The sequence below is a fragment of the Phaseolus vulgaris genome, chromosome 2, assembly GCF_051622355.1.
Source record: "Phaseolus vulgaris cultivar YP4 chromosome 2, ASM5162235v1, whole genome shotgun sequence".
Taxonomy (NCBI): Eukaryota; Viridiplantae; Streptophyta; class Magnoliopsida; order Fabales; family Fabaceae; genus Phaseolus; species Phaseolus vulgaris.
This window is the reverse complement of record NC_143499.1, coordinates 34771399-34787999: the sequence shown is the minus strand read 5'-3', so window position 1 is coordinate 34787999 and position 16601 is coordinate 34771399. Positions and strand designations below refer to the sequence as shown.

The 16601-nt window shown below is 33.8% G+C and overlaps 2 protein-coding genes across 6 annotated transcripts; both read left to right on the top strand.

Moving 5' to 3' along the window:
* Positions 1 to 1000: 1000 nt before the first annotated feature.
* Positions 1001 to 4662, top strand: LOC137811624 (zinc finger protein 4). 4 transcript variants are annotated; one of them, XM_068613425.1, is made up of 3 exons: positions 1146 to 1466; positions 1752 to 1852; positions 3626 to 4662. In XM_068613425.1, the coding sequence occupies exon 3, from the start codon at positions 3637 to 3639 to the stop codon at positions 4372 to 4374; it is 738 nt and encodes a 245-aa protein (XP_068469526.1). In that variant the 5' UTR covers positions 1146 to 1466; positions 1752 to 1852; positions 3626 to 3636; the 3' UTR covers positions 4375 to 4662. The 4 variants fall into 4 exon arrangements, with proteins under 4 accessions (XP_068469528.1, XP_068469529.1, XP_068469526.1 ...); XM_068613426.1 differs by having other exon boundaries at positions 3623 to 4662; XM_068613427.1 differs by lacking the exon at positions 1752 to 1852 and having other exon boundaries at positions 1001 to 1466.
* Positions 4663 to 10136: 5474 nt separating this feature from the next.
* Positions 10137 to 14756, top strand: LOC137811622 (protein OBERON 3). Of its 2 annotated transcripts, none has more exons than XM_068613423.1 (2): positions 10137 to 12325; positions 13925 to 14653. In XM_068613423.1, exons 1-2 carry the CDS (start codon positions 10498 to 10500, stop codon positions 14512 to 14514), a joined length of 2418 nt encoding a protein of 805 aa, XP_068469524.1. In that variant the 5' UTR covers positions 10137 to 10497; the 3' UTR covers positions 14515 to 14653. The 2 variants fall into 2 exon arrangements, with proteins under 2 accessions (XP_068469524.1, XP_068469525.1); XM_068613424.2 differs by having other exon boundaries at positions 10333 to 12279; positions 13925 to 14756.
* Positions 14757 to 16601: the final 1845 nt, after the last annotated feature.

Below are 16601 nucleotides of genomic sequence, written 5' to 3'. Positions count from 1 at the left end.
TTTTTTGACACTTTAATAATAAAAGGTAATTATTTTTTAATAAAATTGATGTTAATGTATTCTTACACAAAAAGTTATGTTATTTTGTGCGATAGAGGGTGAAACAACTAGGGGACAATAATCCCTAATTATAGCTAAATATCCTTACCCTTTCAGCTGTTTTAATTTTTGTTTAATGTATAGAGGAAGTGTTTGGTAGCACATTATTACCACGCGTTTTTGTTGTTTTTTCTATATCAATTAACATAAAAACGCACAAGTTATTTGAGCTGTTTTATTTTGTTTGTTAAGTAAAGCAGTAAATGTTTGATAGTACTTACGTTTTTTTTTTTTGTTGATTTTCAGATCAATTAAAGAATATATTGGTTGTGAAAATTCACACCTCAGGCCACGAAATACATAATTAAAACATACTAAAAATTTTCTAAAATAATTTCTTAGAGATCTCAAAACAGACTATAAACAAAAATATTTCAAAGTATAGTATAAAAGATGTGATAGTTTTATAGAGAATTAGAAGAGTGGTGATGATAAGTGTGGAAGTGTATTAGTATTAGTGGGGAATGAGAAAAGGAAAGAGAAAGATGCAATGGTGAGGTTGGAAAAGATGGGGAAGTTATGGGAGTCCATATGAATGAATATGACAAAGGTGGCTGGGTCAATGAATGGTAAAGAAAAATATCCTGAATAGTTGAAGCAGATAATAATAGAAAAATTATAACACCTAAAGACATAAAGCTAACGTTAAATATTGAACAGAAGGGGACCACTTTCTTTTTTGTAGTGGACGCAAAACGACCATTAAGGAAAATCTATTTTATTTGAATTATGAACAATAAAACTGATGCATATTTATTATTTATGCTCTGGTACAGTGAGTGGGACCATGATCAGAATTTATCAAGATAAAAACATAGCTAAAATTATTAGCCACATTTGATTTTATTAGATGTTTCACGTTTTGTGCAGCAGCATGCGTCTGGTTGAGTTGAGTAGCTAGCTAGCTAGCTGGTGGGTCTTGGCAGGTAAAGTAGTGATTGCTTTTCTTGTCTATGATGTTTGGTCATTTTTAACATCACACACAGACACAAACACAGACACGTTCACACTAACTCATAATTAGCCCTTATCAGTTAAAGTTAAGCAGTGGCAAATAGAACCTCAAATTCGACAAAAGACGTGGTTCATGTCTTCATGTTATCTGACTTTCCTCCATCACTTCCTTCTCTCTCTCTCCTTTGCTTTCCCATAACATAACTCTTTTTCTTTCTCTCTTTTCTCTGTCTGTCATCTTATCTCTCCTTTTAATTATTCACTCACCCCTTTACACTGCTTCATGCTAAAAAACATGGTACCCTCTATTGTTTGTTGTTGCTGATACTCCTCATAGTCACAACTAGGTAGCTACCAACAGCATGTGAGGGAAGGAACCTGCAGTTTTATCGTACTGTACTATAGTTTGTTATGTAAGTTCTTCTCTTTTTCACCCATCTCATCACTAAAAAAAGATTTATTTTTGGTTATGCACTTTCTTCTAATTCCTCCATGCATTCCTTCTTCACTCTCTTTTATTTTTTGTTTCTTTCACTTTTTCTCTAATTGCTGTACTGCTTTTCTCCTATTGTGTTTTTGGAGTTTCATGAAGGTCCTCTTTGGCTTGCAAGAAATGAAAAGTTTTTATGCTAATGTTGAGGATTTTGTGTTTGGTTTATGTGATAATCTGAAACCGTTTCTGTGATGGGTAATTACAGCTTTGTCAGTTTACTAAGAAAAGAAAAGGATTATACCTACTAGTTGAGTATCAAAATTTAGATCTATCTTGTAAAGATCAAGCAGAAGCAACGAATTTTAGGTGAATGACTTCCCTTTTCTTGTATTCTATATTTTAGTGATTTTTGTGAATCTTAATTCCAACTGTTCTTCATCTTCTTTTCTCCTATAACCATTCAAGATGATAACTACCTTTTTGAGTTTTTGTAGTCTTCTGATTACCAGTTTGGTTTCCTTGTTTTAGAACTGCTTTTGGGTGGTTAATAGGTACGCTATGAGAACTGCTTTTCAGTGAGAGTAAGTCAATTGATTAGACATATTGGAATCATTTGGTCACTCTCTGGAGATAATTTATTTCCATGAAAGCATGGAATTGGATTTCACAAATTTATGGGAATAACCCTTTTCAGTGTTCTGTTAAACCTATCTGATTTAAATAATACATTTTTGCAATCTTAATTTTATCTTGGGGCAACTCCTGGAAAATTTCCTGTCATGACCCTTTTCATCTCAGTATATTTGAAAATACCATCTGCTTTTGCCACCAAATAAAGGATTTATATCCGTAAAATTTGGCATGGAAATACCTTGTAGACTCATGATTTGAGGACAATTCCACAATTTACTATTGATGGACATAATAGTTATAGTTCACAACAACCGACAATAAAAAATGCTACTTTTATACTTTTGCTTAATTTAGTGCATCAGAGAAGCACTCGTTTTAAAGTAGCAACAAAGGGTGAAAACTTGAGTGGGAATCTACAGTGTCTTGAAGAAATGGAATGTACTGTGCTATGACCAACTAAACATCCACCGAGGTTTTCTTATTCTAGTATTTGACACAAAAATAAAATTTGCCAAACATCATGAGACGAGCTAGATTCTACTAAGTAGAAGAAAAGATATGAAATACATAACATAATAATGCTCATTTAAGAATTATAAGTGATAAGGAACATAAGGTACATTTTGCACCAAATCTCCTGTGATAAGAACCCACATGGTACATTTTGTATTTAAGTCTTATCTTGTATCCAACCTATGTTTCTTTCTGTTGTACGAAATAAATAAATAATAAGATAAAGAAAGTTTATTTCTATTTAATTATTTTTCTTGGGTGTTTATTCTTGCATTAGAACATATTCATCTGAAAACATTTTTTTCTAAATTGTTGTTATGGAAAGCTTAAAAGATATGAACAGAGAAAGCCACTCTTAATTCTTCATATGTGGAATCTGAGTGCGTGTTTAATGGTTTGAATTTCTATTCTCTGGGACATTATTCACTTTCTATCATTCATGATGAGTCTCTATGAAGAAAGATAAAAACAGGCATGTTAGACAACAAGAAAATTTGGTAACTATTTTTTTGGTGTGCTGATATTTCGTTCAAAGTAGCACTTACATGTGATGTGAACTGTGTTACCAAAAAGTAACAGTTTGTGCTCTAGATTTGAGCAATGATAATACTATGTACTCTGTTAGCAGCACTTGAGTAACATGACTCTATGTAAGCATCTTAATATGTATCTGATTTCTTTTGTTTCGTGGAAGGAATAGTCCACATAATAATCATCAGTAATATTTGCTCTATATCTTTTTATGTTTCTGAAATGATATTTTAATTTCATTGATGAGATGAGACTAGTTTTTTTTCTTTTTTGCACACACGATGGATAAACACAATAGAAACCATGCAGTTGCCTATGTATAAGACCATGTAGTTGATATGAGACTAGATATATTATATAATATTTCATATTATTGCCAACTTCATGTTAATGCCAGAACTTTGTATCTTCCATTTTACAAACACAAACAAAACTCCCAACTTTGAAGTTAACTCTTAGCAGGTCCATACATCATGATGACTCCAAACTTGAACTTGGAACCCGAAAATCACTCAGAAGGAAGTAGCCAAGTGGCTTCCAATGTATCCTTGCATGAAGCATCTTATGATCTTACGAAGGGCAGCACCACCACTTCTTCGTGTCTGACAAAGGATGAAACTGATCCAGGTTCTGTTACCCTTGACTTGACACTCAACTTCAATTCCAGTGATAGTGAGTTGAAAGGTTCTAGTGATGCAAGCAGTGAAGTGGGAGCTGAAGCTCCTGCTTCAGCATCAGCAACTCCCAGGGTTTTTTCTTGTAACTACTGCAGGAGGAAGTTCTATAGTTCGCAGGCATTAGGGGGTCATCAAAATGCTCATAAAAGGGAGAGGACGATGGCTAAGCGTGCATTGAGAATGGGAATGTTCACTGAGAGATACACAAGTTTGGCATCTCTACCTCTTCATGGTTCACCTTTTAGGTCTCTTGGTCTTGAAGCTCATTCTGCAATGCACCAAAGACACGTCCCATCCTCACTGAGGACTCCTGATATGAGAACCGCTGCAAGATTTGAGAGAAACCATTTTGGATCACTGGTTTTCATGGAAGATGATGATGTTGGCTTATTTTGGCCTGGAAGTTTCAGACAGGTAGACCAAGGAGCTGGTGTTAATGAAGGACATGTTCAAAGTTCAAATGCTAGTGTGGTTCCAATAGTGCCTCCTCCACCACAAGCTTCTGCATCTCCGGATCTCACATTGAAGCTTTAAGTTGACCTCAGAATGATACATACACCAACAAAAGGCCTCACAAAGTAATAAATAAGTGGCTAAGAAGTGACTCTTCCATTGCTTTTCATTACATCCAGCCAAAATTTCTCAACCACTCATTTTTATTGTGAGGGCTTTGATTATCAGAGTTTTATATGCTTATGTATCACTTCTCTTAAGATTTTTTAGTATTTGGTTCTCTTCCGAAGTGAAATTATTAATTAATTGGGCGTGCTTTGTACAGTCAGATGTTTATTTCCAATGGCCATTTCAGCTTATTTAATCTCACATTATAATCTGTGCTTTACTTCATTATTGATGATATTGCACTCATGGTTATGGATTAAATGTGTAATATAAGTGTTGTTTGATTGAAACATGAGGTACGAATGTGATTCATGGGTAGATTTTGCATGTAAGAGTTCCAATCATAACAATAAGGCCTATGATTATGCCCATGTTATCACATTAGAATTGGGATTTGTCTCTTTAACTTCTTACTAGGATTTCTAATCTCACACTATGGTGGATATCAACTCTCTCTTTTACTCTCTATGTTGTTCTTCTCACTTGTTTGCATTTCTCTTCCTCACAAGTTCCCTTTATATAGAAAATGAGAGGAAGGATTCTTCCTCAAGAGATAGTGGATAATTAATGCTCATCACATTTTCAAGAGAAAGTTATAATTCCAAGACTTTGGAATGGTCATCATTGAATATATTCAATGGATCAATTATCAAGATTCATTGGTCATCGTCCCTATTAAATTAAGGAGGGATTCCCAACAAATCTCCCCCTTCCCGACTTAATTAAGGGGTATCAATAATCTAGCTCCCCTATAAGTTCAAGTGTCTTTGGTCTCCTTAAGGGATTGTCTGATCTCTGAAAACTAACTCTGCATTGTTTACCAAAAATGCAATCAGTACAAGATTCCAATATTTGACACCCTTTATACCTGGCAAGTGGTTTTTGACGAGCATCTGGAATGCTTTCTCACTCATATGCTCCAATCGTCTATGTCAAAGGTCTTTGGAGTCTGTAGCAACATTTGCTTCTCCAAAACAAGTTTTTCCTTACCTTTGAACCTCTAGCAATGATTAGGTTCCCTTTTGCTAGTTTCCACTTTTCAGTACCAAAGTGCCTATAAAGCCAGCATCATCCAACTTACCTATTGAGATGAGGTTGACACGCATTTCTGGAACATGCCTCACTTCCTTCAGTACAAACTTGTTTCATGTGTCTATTAGTAACACGATATCACCAATGCCTACAATCTTGTTTGTAACATCGTTTCCCATTTCCACAGTACCATAGTCACCTTTCTTATAATTTAAAAAGAAATATTCATGTGGACTTACATTAGTCAACGATCCAAGAGAAATCACCATATGCAACATTTAGGTAATTGTCTTCTCCAATAAGAAAAATATCATCGTCTACAACAACGACTGTGGTTGGAGTACAATCCTTCTTCTTTGGATCAACTAAGTATGGATGAATAGTTTCGACTTTTTGGTCTCTCTTCAGAACTCTACATTCAAATCTCTTATGACTTTCTTTGCTACAATAATAGCATATTGTTATTCTTGTGTGAGATTGAGAACGACCTTTGGCTTTGCTTTTGTTTCTTCCACGGGAATCAATTCTCCCACGGGTTTCACCTCTTCCTCGCTTCTCAATAACATTTGCTTCATATTGAAAATTTGTACCTCTTTCTTTCCTTCTTAAATTCTTCATTCAACAAACTGTCTGAAACAATGTCCATTGAGATCTTCCCATCAAGGATTTGAGTTGCTGAGTGTGACTACTAGTGTATCCCAACTTTCAGGCAACGAACTGAGTAGCAAAAGTGTCTGCAACTCATCATCAATCTGTCAATTGATTGACAAGATCCTTGAATGAATTCAAGTGCTCTATCATATTTTGACCATCCGTGTAGTCAAGTTTTACCAGTCTTCTGATAAGAGGTGCTTTATTTCTTAGAATTTTCTTTTGAATCATAGATTCAAGTTTTAACCATAACTCATAAGCATTTGTGTATGTGGACACATGCTCAAACAAACTTTTATCAATATACTTTCGAATCATTGCAACAGTTTTTTTATTCAAAAGTTCTCAATCTTTATCATTATTACCTTCTGGCTTGTCTTTGCAAAAAATTAGCTCATGCATATTCTTACATTATAAGTGATCCTCCATCATGGACTTCCAATAGGAATAGTTGTCCGTTATCAACTTGAACATGTCTCCATCATAAATGGCTCCTTCCATCTTGTATCAAAACCAAGTTCTGATACCACTGTTGGGAAAATCATAACTAATTCTCCATTTTTGATGTAGATACAAAATGGGCACTTGCGGAAGCAATAAGCAAATAGAAGAAAATATAGCAAAGTAGAATAATGACACCGAGAATTTTTTAACGTGGAAAAACCTTCTCAAATTGAGAAATAAAAACTCACAGACCTAGTTAGTTCATAAAATGTCTTCACTATGAAATTAGGATTACAATATTTGTTTCTCTAACTATATGAAGATAACACTCAATCTCACCCAACAATGATGGAATACAATATCTCTCTATCCTCTCACTAGGATTTCTAATTAATCTCACACTATGATGAATATCAACTCTCTTTTTTACTCTCTATGTTGCTCTTCTCATTTGCTTGCATTTCTCTTTCTCACAAGTTTCTTTTATATAGAAAATGAGAGAAAGACTTCTTTATCAAGAGATAGTCAATTATATATATATATATATATATATATAATTTGGGATGCGTTTTAATTAGTTTGATATGAATTCATTTGTCAGAAATTCTGGAGTATAATTTTTTAATTTTTAATTTCTATGTGTTAATTGCTTTTTTATGAAAATACATTTTCTTTTGTTTTCTTCTTGAAAGGATTTGAGAAGAAATTACCGTGAATCTGGAAAAAGAGGTCATGCAATGCATTTGTTGGCTAGTGGTAAAAGAATCGCGAACATTATTTTATAAACTAGGATTTTTTTTTCCGTCCATGTTGACTTTGCGTGTTTAAGTTGTTTAAAAGAATTGCGTATTTTATAACTATGCTTGTGAAGTCCAGTCCATGTCATTTAAAAGTGAGAATCTTCATCATCATTTTGATATAAAAACTCATAAGAAAACCAATTTGCAATACTAATTTTTCTTCAAAGTCGACTCCTTGTGGTTGAAGATTTTCATCCATGTTCCAGTGGACTGTTCAAGTTCAAATAGCCATAGGTGGCTAAGGACGATAGAGGAAGCAAAGATTCAATGGAACAAAGATATCAAGGGTGGTTCTGTTTTAAAATTAATGTAATTTTACCCTATAACTTTTTTTCTCACAAGCTTACGAAGTATTAAACATAATTACTTGCTTTTATCTTAATATTAAAAACTTAAATATTTTTTAGAACATATATTTTGTATTATCTAGATCAATATCATCTCACTCAATTGAGAATAGTCAAACACATCTCTAATGACTAACATACATCTGTTAAGTATGGTGAATGTATGTTGCAATCTCGACACGCTCAACTAACACGTGTCTTCTAAATAATTAAGTATGATTAAACAAACATATTATGTTTAAACACATCCTAAAATCGTAATTAGGATTCAGTTGGGCCTTCTATAGAGTTTTGTACATGTCTATATCCATAAAAACTATATAAATAAGAAGGTATCCTTAGGTAAAAACATTTTTAAGTGATTCCTTATAATTGCCTACTTTTGAAAATCATGATTAACTAACTTGAACATCAGAGTGGTTGTAGGTACCACATGTCGAGACTGATACTATCGAGACCAAACTAGATCAAGACTAAGATATAGAATAAATCTGAGACACAAAGCAACACATAGATGATTGAGTAGTGGGAGTTGAAGTTAGTGGCCATATAAGGTCATTTTGGGATTGTTGCACCCACCGTGGCATTGAAGAAAACACCTTGACGGACTACATGGTGACCACATGAAACATGACGAATAATAAACTCGGAACAAGGAACCCCGTGATAACTACATTAATCAAATGGAAATGATAAAGGAGTTGCGTAGAGAAATAGAAACACTCAAGAGAGGCAAAAGAAATTGATATCCTTCGATCTGAAAATGCAAGAAGGAGGCAGAAGTTGGAAGGGAGTGAGACCATACCTTTGCAGGCCAACACCAAACACAAAGATCCAACTAGCTCCAATGTACCAATCGTCCCAAAAGCTCAAGAGGCTAGTAGTTTCCAGAATGCTCAATCCCGACCACTAGTCTCTATGTACATTTTCGGTGCCTCTTCTCGTTGACACTCCTTCACATAAGGTATAATGGAAATTGCACTCCCGCAAAATCGAAAGAGCTCAACCCTAGATAGGTACGAAAGTACCACAGGCTCTGATAAGCACATCGACATGTATATCATGCAGATTAGTTTGTATACCTCAGACGTTGTCATCCTCTTCGAAGTATTATTGACTTCCTTAAAAGGAATTGCATTAAGTTGGTTCACTCGCTTTCCCCAAATTCAATTGAATTCTTTGATATCTTGGTGAAGAAGTTTGAAACGTAATTCGCCACCAACTGACCTCATCACCTCACCTCAATAGCCCTCGTCAACCTATGACAAGAAAATATTGAATCCCTTTGAGCCTTTATAGCCTTCATGAAGCGATTCAGAAGAGTCACACTTAATATTAAAAACCTCAACACATAATTGGCTATGTTGATAAAAAAAACTTAACATTATTTGACCATAGAAAGTTGTCATAAAGTATATACAATTTCACTGTTATATTTAAAATAATTTAAAAAAATATTTATTTGTAAATTTTTGTTGTTTTGTAATTAAAAACATGATTACGTAAATTTTTCAAAAAATACAAAATTATCATAAAATAATTGTGTTTGCATTAAAAATAAAATTTTGATATTCATAATTGTAAAAATATTTAGATGAAAAATTATCAATATGTAAAAATTTAAAATTTTTAGATATAAATAAATAACTTAATATTCATAATTTATAAAATATAATTTTTATTGAATTTAAATAATATTATTAATTATATAATATTTTTTTATAATAATAATAAATTCAATATTTACATATATTACTAGAAAAAAGTTAACAATTTTAAAAAAATAGAAACACAAATTAAGTAACATGCAACATATATTAAGAGGATATTGCATAATCAATTATGCATATTTTGCTATTTTAGCTTCTCTCATGCTTAACATTTTTGAGTTGCCATATTCTTTATGTTTCGTCACTACATTCTCTTTTTTGTGTCATCACATTCTCTATATCTATTGTTAGTACTTAAATTTTTGTTAATACATTGATATAGTGGAAGTTGATTACTTGAACTCCTAATCATCAACAAAAAGTTTAGCTTCTAATAAGGTATGCATAATTAAGAAAAATAACTTCACTTTTATGTGTAATTTATGATTCCAAGATAGTATAACATTTTTTTTATTTTTTTTATTTTGAATATCAAATGTTAACTGAATTTAACGTCATTTCCGTATAATTTCAGTTGAATAATTAATTTTTTTAAGGCTTATAACTTTTTGTTCCCTTCTTAATAGCTCATTATTTTCTTATTTACTTGTTCATTTAGCATCATGATTTATTGATGAATTTTCTTGCTCATCTCACACACATCAGACTTCATTAATAGCTCAATTAAAAGCATTCAAGAGGAATAACTTTTATGGAATAGTTATAAATATAATAAATGAGTTGAAGAGAAAGTGATGGTATGGCAAATGTGTTGAATTGGTAATGCATGGTGCTGAGCTGTTAGATGAAAAAGACAGTTGCAGTGAAAAAAGAAAAGAAGTGGTCCACTTGGGAGTAATTCTCTCCACTTTCAAGGGGTAAGACTGTAATCTACCACACGCGCAAAAGCATCGCCGTCTTTTATTAAACCGAGTGTGAAGACTAGAAGAAAAACATGAAATTCCTGCCGTTGCTTCCTGAGTTTCCCAAACCAAAACCAATATCCAGAACATAAAACAAAATAAACCTCTGATTCTCCCTTTATTTTCTGAATTGCCCCCATCATTCTTCTCTTTCTCGTAGCCTTCTCTTCTCTCATTCATTCCTCTGACCATGATTGGAAGTAAAGATCGTGTTGCTGAATCGGACGGTGAGAACTCTAGGAGCAAGTTCTCAAGGCACTATTTTGAGGCAAACAAGGAGTACCCAGATGAGAAAGGTGTTGAATTTCTGAGAGATTCAAAGGTGGGTGGTGGTGGAGGTGTTAATGGGGTTCTTCACCCAAAACCCACCGAGGTTGTTCTTGGAAGCTCGGGATTCCAAGAGTTGACCCTCAGCTACCTTTGTGACAACCCAAAACTGAGTTTTGCTGAGAAAGAGAATCCTGGTAAAAGCTTGCTGAATTCCTTTGAGAGAATAAGCCACAAAGGGAAAGAGGTCCTGGCTTGTGAGAACTCAAATCAGGATGGAAAATGGGTGGAAAGAGATTTTCTCAGCTTGAGTGAGCCAAGAGAGGATTCTTCCAAGAGATCCCTTGAGGAAGTTGTTGAGAGGGAGAGTAATAAGGAGAAGAAGCAAAAATTGGAGACGCTCAATCTCTCTCTTGCTTTGCCTGATGTGTCTCTTTCCCTCACAGCTTCAAACGCTTTGCAAAATGGTGATCAACTGGTTAGGACTAAACCTTGTAGACCAACCACTACTCACACTTCATATTCCAATGACTACACAGCAGCTTCTTTGTCTTACTCCTATTCCCACCCGTTCTCTCACAACCCAAGCTGCTCAATAACCCGCAATTCAACCGATAATTTTGAGTACTCGATGAGCAAAGATGACCACATTTGGAACTGTGGGGAGGGGACCAATGGGTCTGTGCATAGTAGGTTCAAGCCAATAGGAGACGGGGTTGCTTTTTCCAACCATGGTGCTGGTATTAGTTCCTTCATGCAAGGTAATAGTCAGTATAAAACTACTAGTTCAGATAACCATTCTTTTTTCCCTTCAGAGTTGCCTGCAAGGCCAAGGCTTGAGGCTCAGTCAGGGGACTCAAGGGGAAGGAACTCTGAGAATCTGAGAATCTTGGATGGCTTGGATGATGGAAAGGTAAGGAAGCATTCTAGACCCGAGAGAATTGTTAGGGAGATTGTTTCAGAGTCTATCACTGTCATGGCATTGACAATTCAGGAGCTTACTGATGACGTCATAGCATCAACTAAGGAATACTTAAAGAATCTCATTGAGAAGCCTGACAGGAAAGAGGAACTGGTGAGCCTCCAAAACCGGCTTGATAGAAGATCTGACCTTACAAAGGAGAGTCTTTCAAAGTGCCACAATGTACAATTAGAGGTTTTAGCGGCTGTCAAGATGGGGCTTGCAACCTTCCTGTCTAGCAAAGTTCACTTGTCTGAGATGGTAGAGATTTTCTTGTATAAGAGATGTAGGAATGTAACCTGCAAGCATTTGCTTCCTGTTGATGATTGTGACTGCAAGATTTGCTCAGGAAATAAGGGCTTTTGTAGTTCTTGCATGTGTCCTGTCTGTTTGAACTTTGATTGTGCAAATAACACTTGTAGTTGGATAGGATGTGATGTTTGTTCTCATTGGTGCCATGCTACCTGTGGCATTCAGAGAAATCTTATCAAGCCTGGACCTAGCTTGAAGGGGCCTTCAGGGACATCAGAGATGCAGTTTCACTGTATCGGTTGTGGACATGCCTCGGAAATGTTTGGTTTTGTTAAAGACGTGTTTTTGTGTTGTGCAAAGGATTGGGGTCTTGAAACCTTGGTGAAAGAGCTTGACTGTGTAAGGAGGATCTTCAGGGCAAGTGAAGATCGCAAAGGGAAGGAATTGCATGTTAAAACTGATGACTTGCTATTAAAGCTTCAAACTAAAATGGTATCTCCTTTGGACGCTTGCAATTACATCGTACAATTTTTCAACTGTAAGCGTCTGAACTTGGGTCTTTCGTCTTCATATTTAAATTTGTTTGGATTTAAAAATTATAAAAATTGCTTCATAAATAAGTGCTAAGGGGATAATCATAGATACAGCATTTAAGTGCTATGGATGCACTATGATTGCATAATGATTTGCTTGGTCTCACTGAGGAGTAAATGATCAATCCATTTTCTTTTATGGGATTGAGAGTTAAAAGAACACTTTATGTGCTAATCTTTCAGCTCTTCTTAATACGGTATAATCTAGTGTTGTAGTTGCATGAAAACATTTTCACATGATATGAAAATGAGTAAAAACCAGTGATTCTTTTTGTGATTTGGTAGGATAGTGAATAAGGGAGGATTATGTGTGTATGCTGTGGAGGTAAAGCATTATTGTTGATAAAACTTATTGTGCTTCTGACAGATGGAGATACACGGATTGATAAAAATGAGATACTAAAAAAAATATGCTCTTTTTACAAATTACTTATGAAACTTTGAACCAATTTTCCACTTGACCAAAATATAATTACACTCCTTACGGTTTTTCTGTCCAAGGTCGAAAAATAAAATTAGAAATGAGGAAGGACAACCACAGTTTTCCGGCAACAACTTTTGTTTGAGGTGGAAAATTCAGGGAAGTTGGGAAATTATTTTTGGACATTAAGAATGAGAATGGAGAACCATAACTTTTGTTAGTGTTTTTAAAATATAGGCTAGCTTGGTTATCATTATTTTACCCTAAATCCAAGTAAAGGAAAAATCTCCGAAAATCGGTCTTCTGATTTTGATTATGTGCTTCTCTAAAAGTAAAAGCTTATACAAGAACACACTAAATACAGGATTTGAATGTCATTTATAAAGTGATTTCAAACTGCTGGATTTTTATCTGCTTCAAGTTTTTTGTATCAGTCAATCAGGCTTGTTTATTTACCACATCCAATTTGCTTTCACCATTCAATCTGGGTATTTACCTCCCATCTCGGGTGTTGTTTTTTGTGTAGCTCTATGGTGAGAGCAATATTGTCAGTATTTGATACCGCAACATATGTATGATGTATATATATCAATGGAATCATCTTGTAGTCTTTAAATCAGTTGAGCTCAATATTACATTTGATGAAGTTCAATAAGTTTTTTTTTTTATCATAGATTAGAAATAAAGAAGGAATGTTATTTTACACACTGAGCTACATTGAGCATCCATACCTAAAACGGCATAAATTCTTAGTTTTAAGCCTTTTGCGTCTTCTTCCTTTCCTGGTTAAGATATTTACACCTTATCATTGCATTTGGTACTCAAGTACTTCAATGATGGAAACATTGGAATGTATTAGCTCATTGGAATGTCAGTGTTTAGGAAAACTGGAAAGATGTGTTATAAATTTAAGTGGCTAGTATGGTACAGTTACTATTATCTCTTTGACTTTTTTTAATGTGTTTGATGAATAGATCAAATTACATGTGACTCTGTGATTCTTTTATGAAATGTCCTTTTGTGTAGAAGGTCCTTTTCATTTTGTATTTGGATTAATTCGTTTTTGCTTTAATAAAATTACTACAATAGTATCTAACTCTCAGATGATATTTCTGATAAACAGACGCAGACAGCATGTCAGACTTTCCTGCATCTGCTGGTATTTCTTCAAAGGATTTGGCAGCCTCTCAAACTAACCTTACAAAGAATACACCATCTCTTTCAAAAGATAACCCTCTATTACCAAAATATGGTTATGACATGGGCTATTCTAGGTCACATCCTGATGCCATGTCAAGTGAACTGCTTCAGAAAGACCTCAAAGATTCCATCTTGAGTGAACTGAAAAATGAGGCTGATTTCCATTTGGGGGCTTTATTAAGAAAAGGTGGACTTGAAAATTTGGAGAGCATTGTGAGGATAAAGGAGGCAGAAGCCAGAATGTTCCAAACCAAGGCAGATGAAGCAAGAAGAGAGGCAGAAGGGTTCCAGAGGATGATCAGGACTAAGACTGCCCAGATGGAAGAAGAGTATGCTGAAAAGCTTTCCAAACTCTGCTTGCACGAAACTGAGGAAACACAGAGGAAGAAAATGGATGAACTGAAAGTCTTGGAAAATTCCTATTTTGATTACTATAAAATGAAAAAGAGAATGCAAGAAGAGATTGATGGTTTGTTGCGGAGAATGGAGGCAACAAAGCAGCAATGGGTTTAGTTTATACCCTTTTTTATTGTTTTTTCTTTTCTCAGAATGCTGCTCAAATGTGTGTAATTTATTGATATTCTGTCTTGGTATTCTGATTGTTCCCAGAATGAATGGCTTTGAATTGATAAATTCAAGTTTTTGGTGTTTAGTCTTTGTTTCAATTTCCCCCATTAATGGAGATAGGACAAATGTCGACAAATGTCAAGCTGGACAACTTATGTGAAAAGCATTGCACTTTCTGTTACTGTTTATAGGTGACTTGTGAGACTAAAACTTGTGAATCACATATCACTGTTGAACATTGATTTATAGCATTCTTCATTTTAACATTGCCCTTTAAGAATTTAATTTATTTAGTATATTCAAACCTATAAAATTTGAATGCACAACCAAATTATTTTCCAATTTTAAACCCAAAAATTATTATTCAAGGTATTGTTTACTTTTAAAGTTCAAAACTCATGGTTTTGTCTTTAGAAGATATCTTGGAATGGATGTATATAGACTGATTTTGTCTTTAAAGGGTAGTTTAGAGAGTAAAAAGAGATAAATGTATATAAACTTTCTTATATTGACTTTTCAATGTGAAACTATATCGAAAATATCAAAACACAACTTAATTTTTTCTTTTAAACGATGTGAAATTATATCGAAAATATCGAAACACAACTTAATTTTTTCATACAACTGGTTGGAATAGAGATATGATTAGAAAGTTTTGCTGCTAATAATAAAAGAATAGGTGTAATTTGATTAAGATCCTCCATTAAGCAGGAGAGAGAAAGGTTGACATGATTAGTTTTGTTAATCTGAGTGGATGGAGCATAAAGGAGAGCATAATGATCAAAAGCACTTGGCTTGAGTATTATGTGTGGGTTCTTTTATTTTATCACCGTCAATTGCGGTTTCTTCCACCATAAGATGCATCTGTTTAAGTTATGGTGTGTTTTGACACTCTCAGCAATGAAAAAGAATCTGAATACATTCATAGTTCCATTGTTCATATCAGTGAGTCACGTCCAATCCAACCAATTTGATTTCCTTTTATTCTTATCGATTATTTTATTTATGAGGTCTACACACTTTCAATTTCTATGATATTATAAGGTAGAATCGAATTTATATCATGCTTGAGAAATGTAATCATTATACTCCAAATTACCATCTCAAATTGAAATAATAACTAACAAGTTAGGTACTTTTATTTCCCAGTGGAACAAGTTAGATACTGAGATACTTAATTATATTTCATTAAGATTCGACTTTTATAGGTATATGTTTGTTAGTGGACATTAATAGGATTCTATAAGTTTGGGTATTTATATTCAAGATAAGTGTATGACTATGTAAATAAATTAAAGAATGAATGGTGGATATAAAATAAGAACATGATATAGGAATGGAAATATAAGATAGTTCAAGAACAATTGAAGAAAAGAGAACAAGAGACACAATTAAAGATGAAAAATAAGTCTTCTTCATGACAATTTTTATGTAGAATCATCATTTGACTTTTTAGAGCATAAGATAAAATTCAAACTTAAGATTACTCTCACAAAACACAATTATCATATATAATCCAAAATTATTTGCAAAAGGTGATTGTGATTATTTATAAGCTTTGTCAAACAAATTTATTAACCTAAATTTATGAGATCTAAATATGACTTCTAAAACACTATGACCCTTGGTCAAAAATTAAAAGCCAAAAGATGGAGGGAGATTTGAAAATTAAAAATTCAAAAATAAATTCAATAGACTTATGGAAATTGGTAAAAATATTCTGCATTTCATTTCATGCTTCCACGTGCTTCTCACGCCTCTCTTGAAAATGCTTTAATTATAATGTTGAAAATTGGTATGTTTCTTCCTCCACCTCCATATTCTTTTCTAACCTCCATAAATTTCCGTATTTCTAAAAAGTCCCTTTATAATATTTCGAATTACATAATTCATATGTCTTTTTTCAAATTCATAATTAGTTTTCGAATTACATAATTCATATGTCTTTTTTCAAATTCGTAATTAGTTTTCGAATTACATAATCCGGAAGTCTTTTCTAATATGATATTAGCTTCCAGATTATGTAATTCGGA

Excerpts from the sequence above, each read along its gene's own strand:
- LOC137811622 (XM_068613423.1), top strand. The coding sequence starts at position 10,498 with ATGATTGGAAGTAAAGATCGTGTTGCTGAATCGGACGGTGAGAACTCT. Across the intron at positions 12,326-13,924 it reads CATCGTACAATTTTTCAACT|ACGCAGACAGCATGTCAGAC; the intron begins GTAAGCGTCTGA and ends TCTGATAAACAG.
- LOC137811624 (XM_068613427.1), top strand. The coding sequence starts at position 3,637 with ATGATGACTCCAAACTTGAACTTGGAACCCGAAAATCACTCAGAAGGA.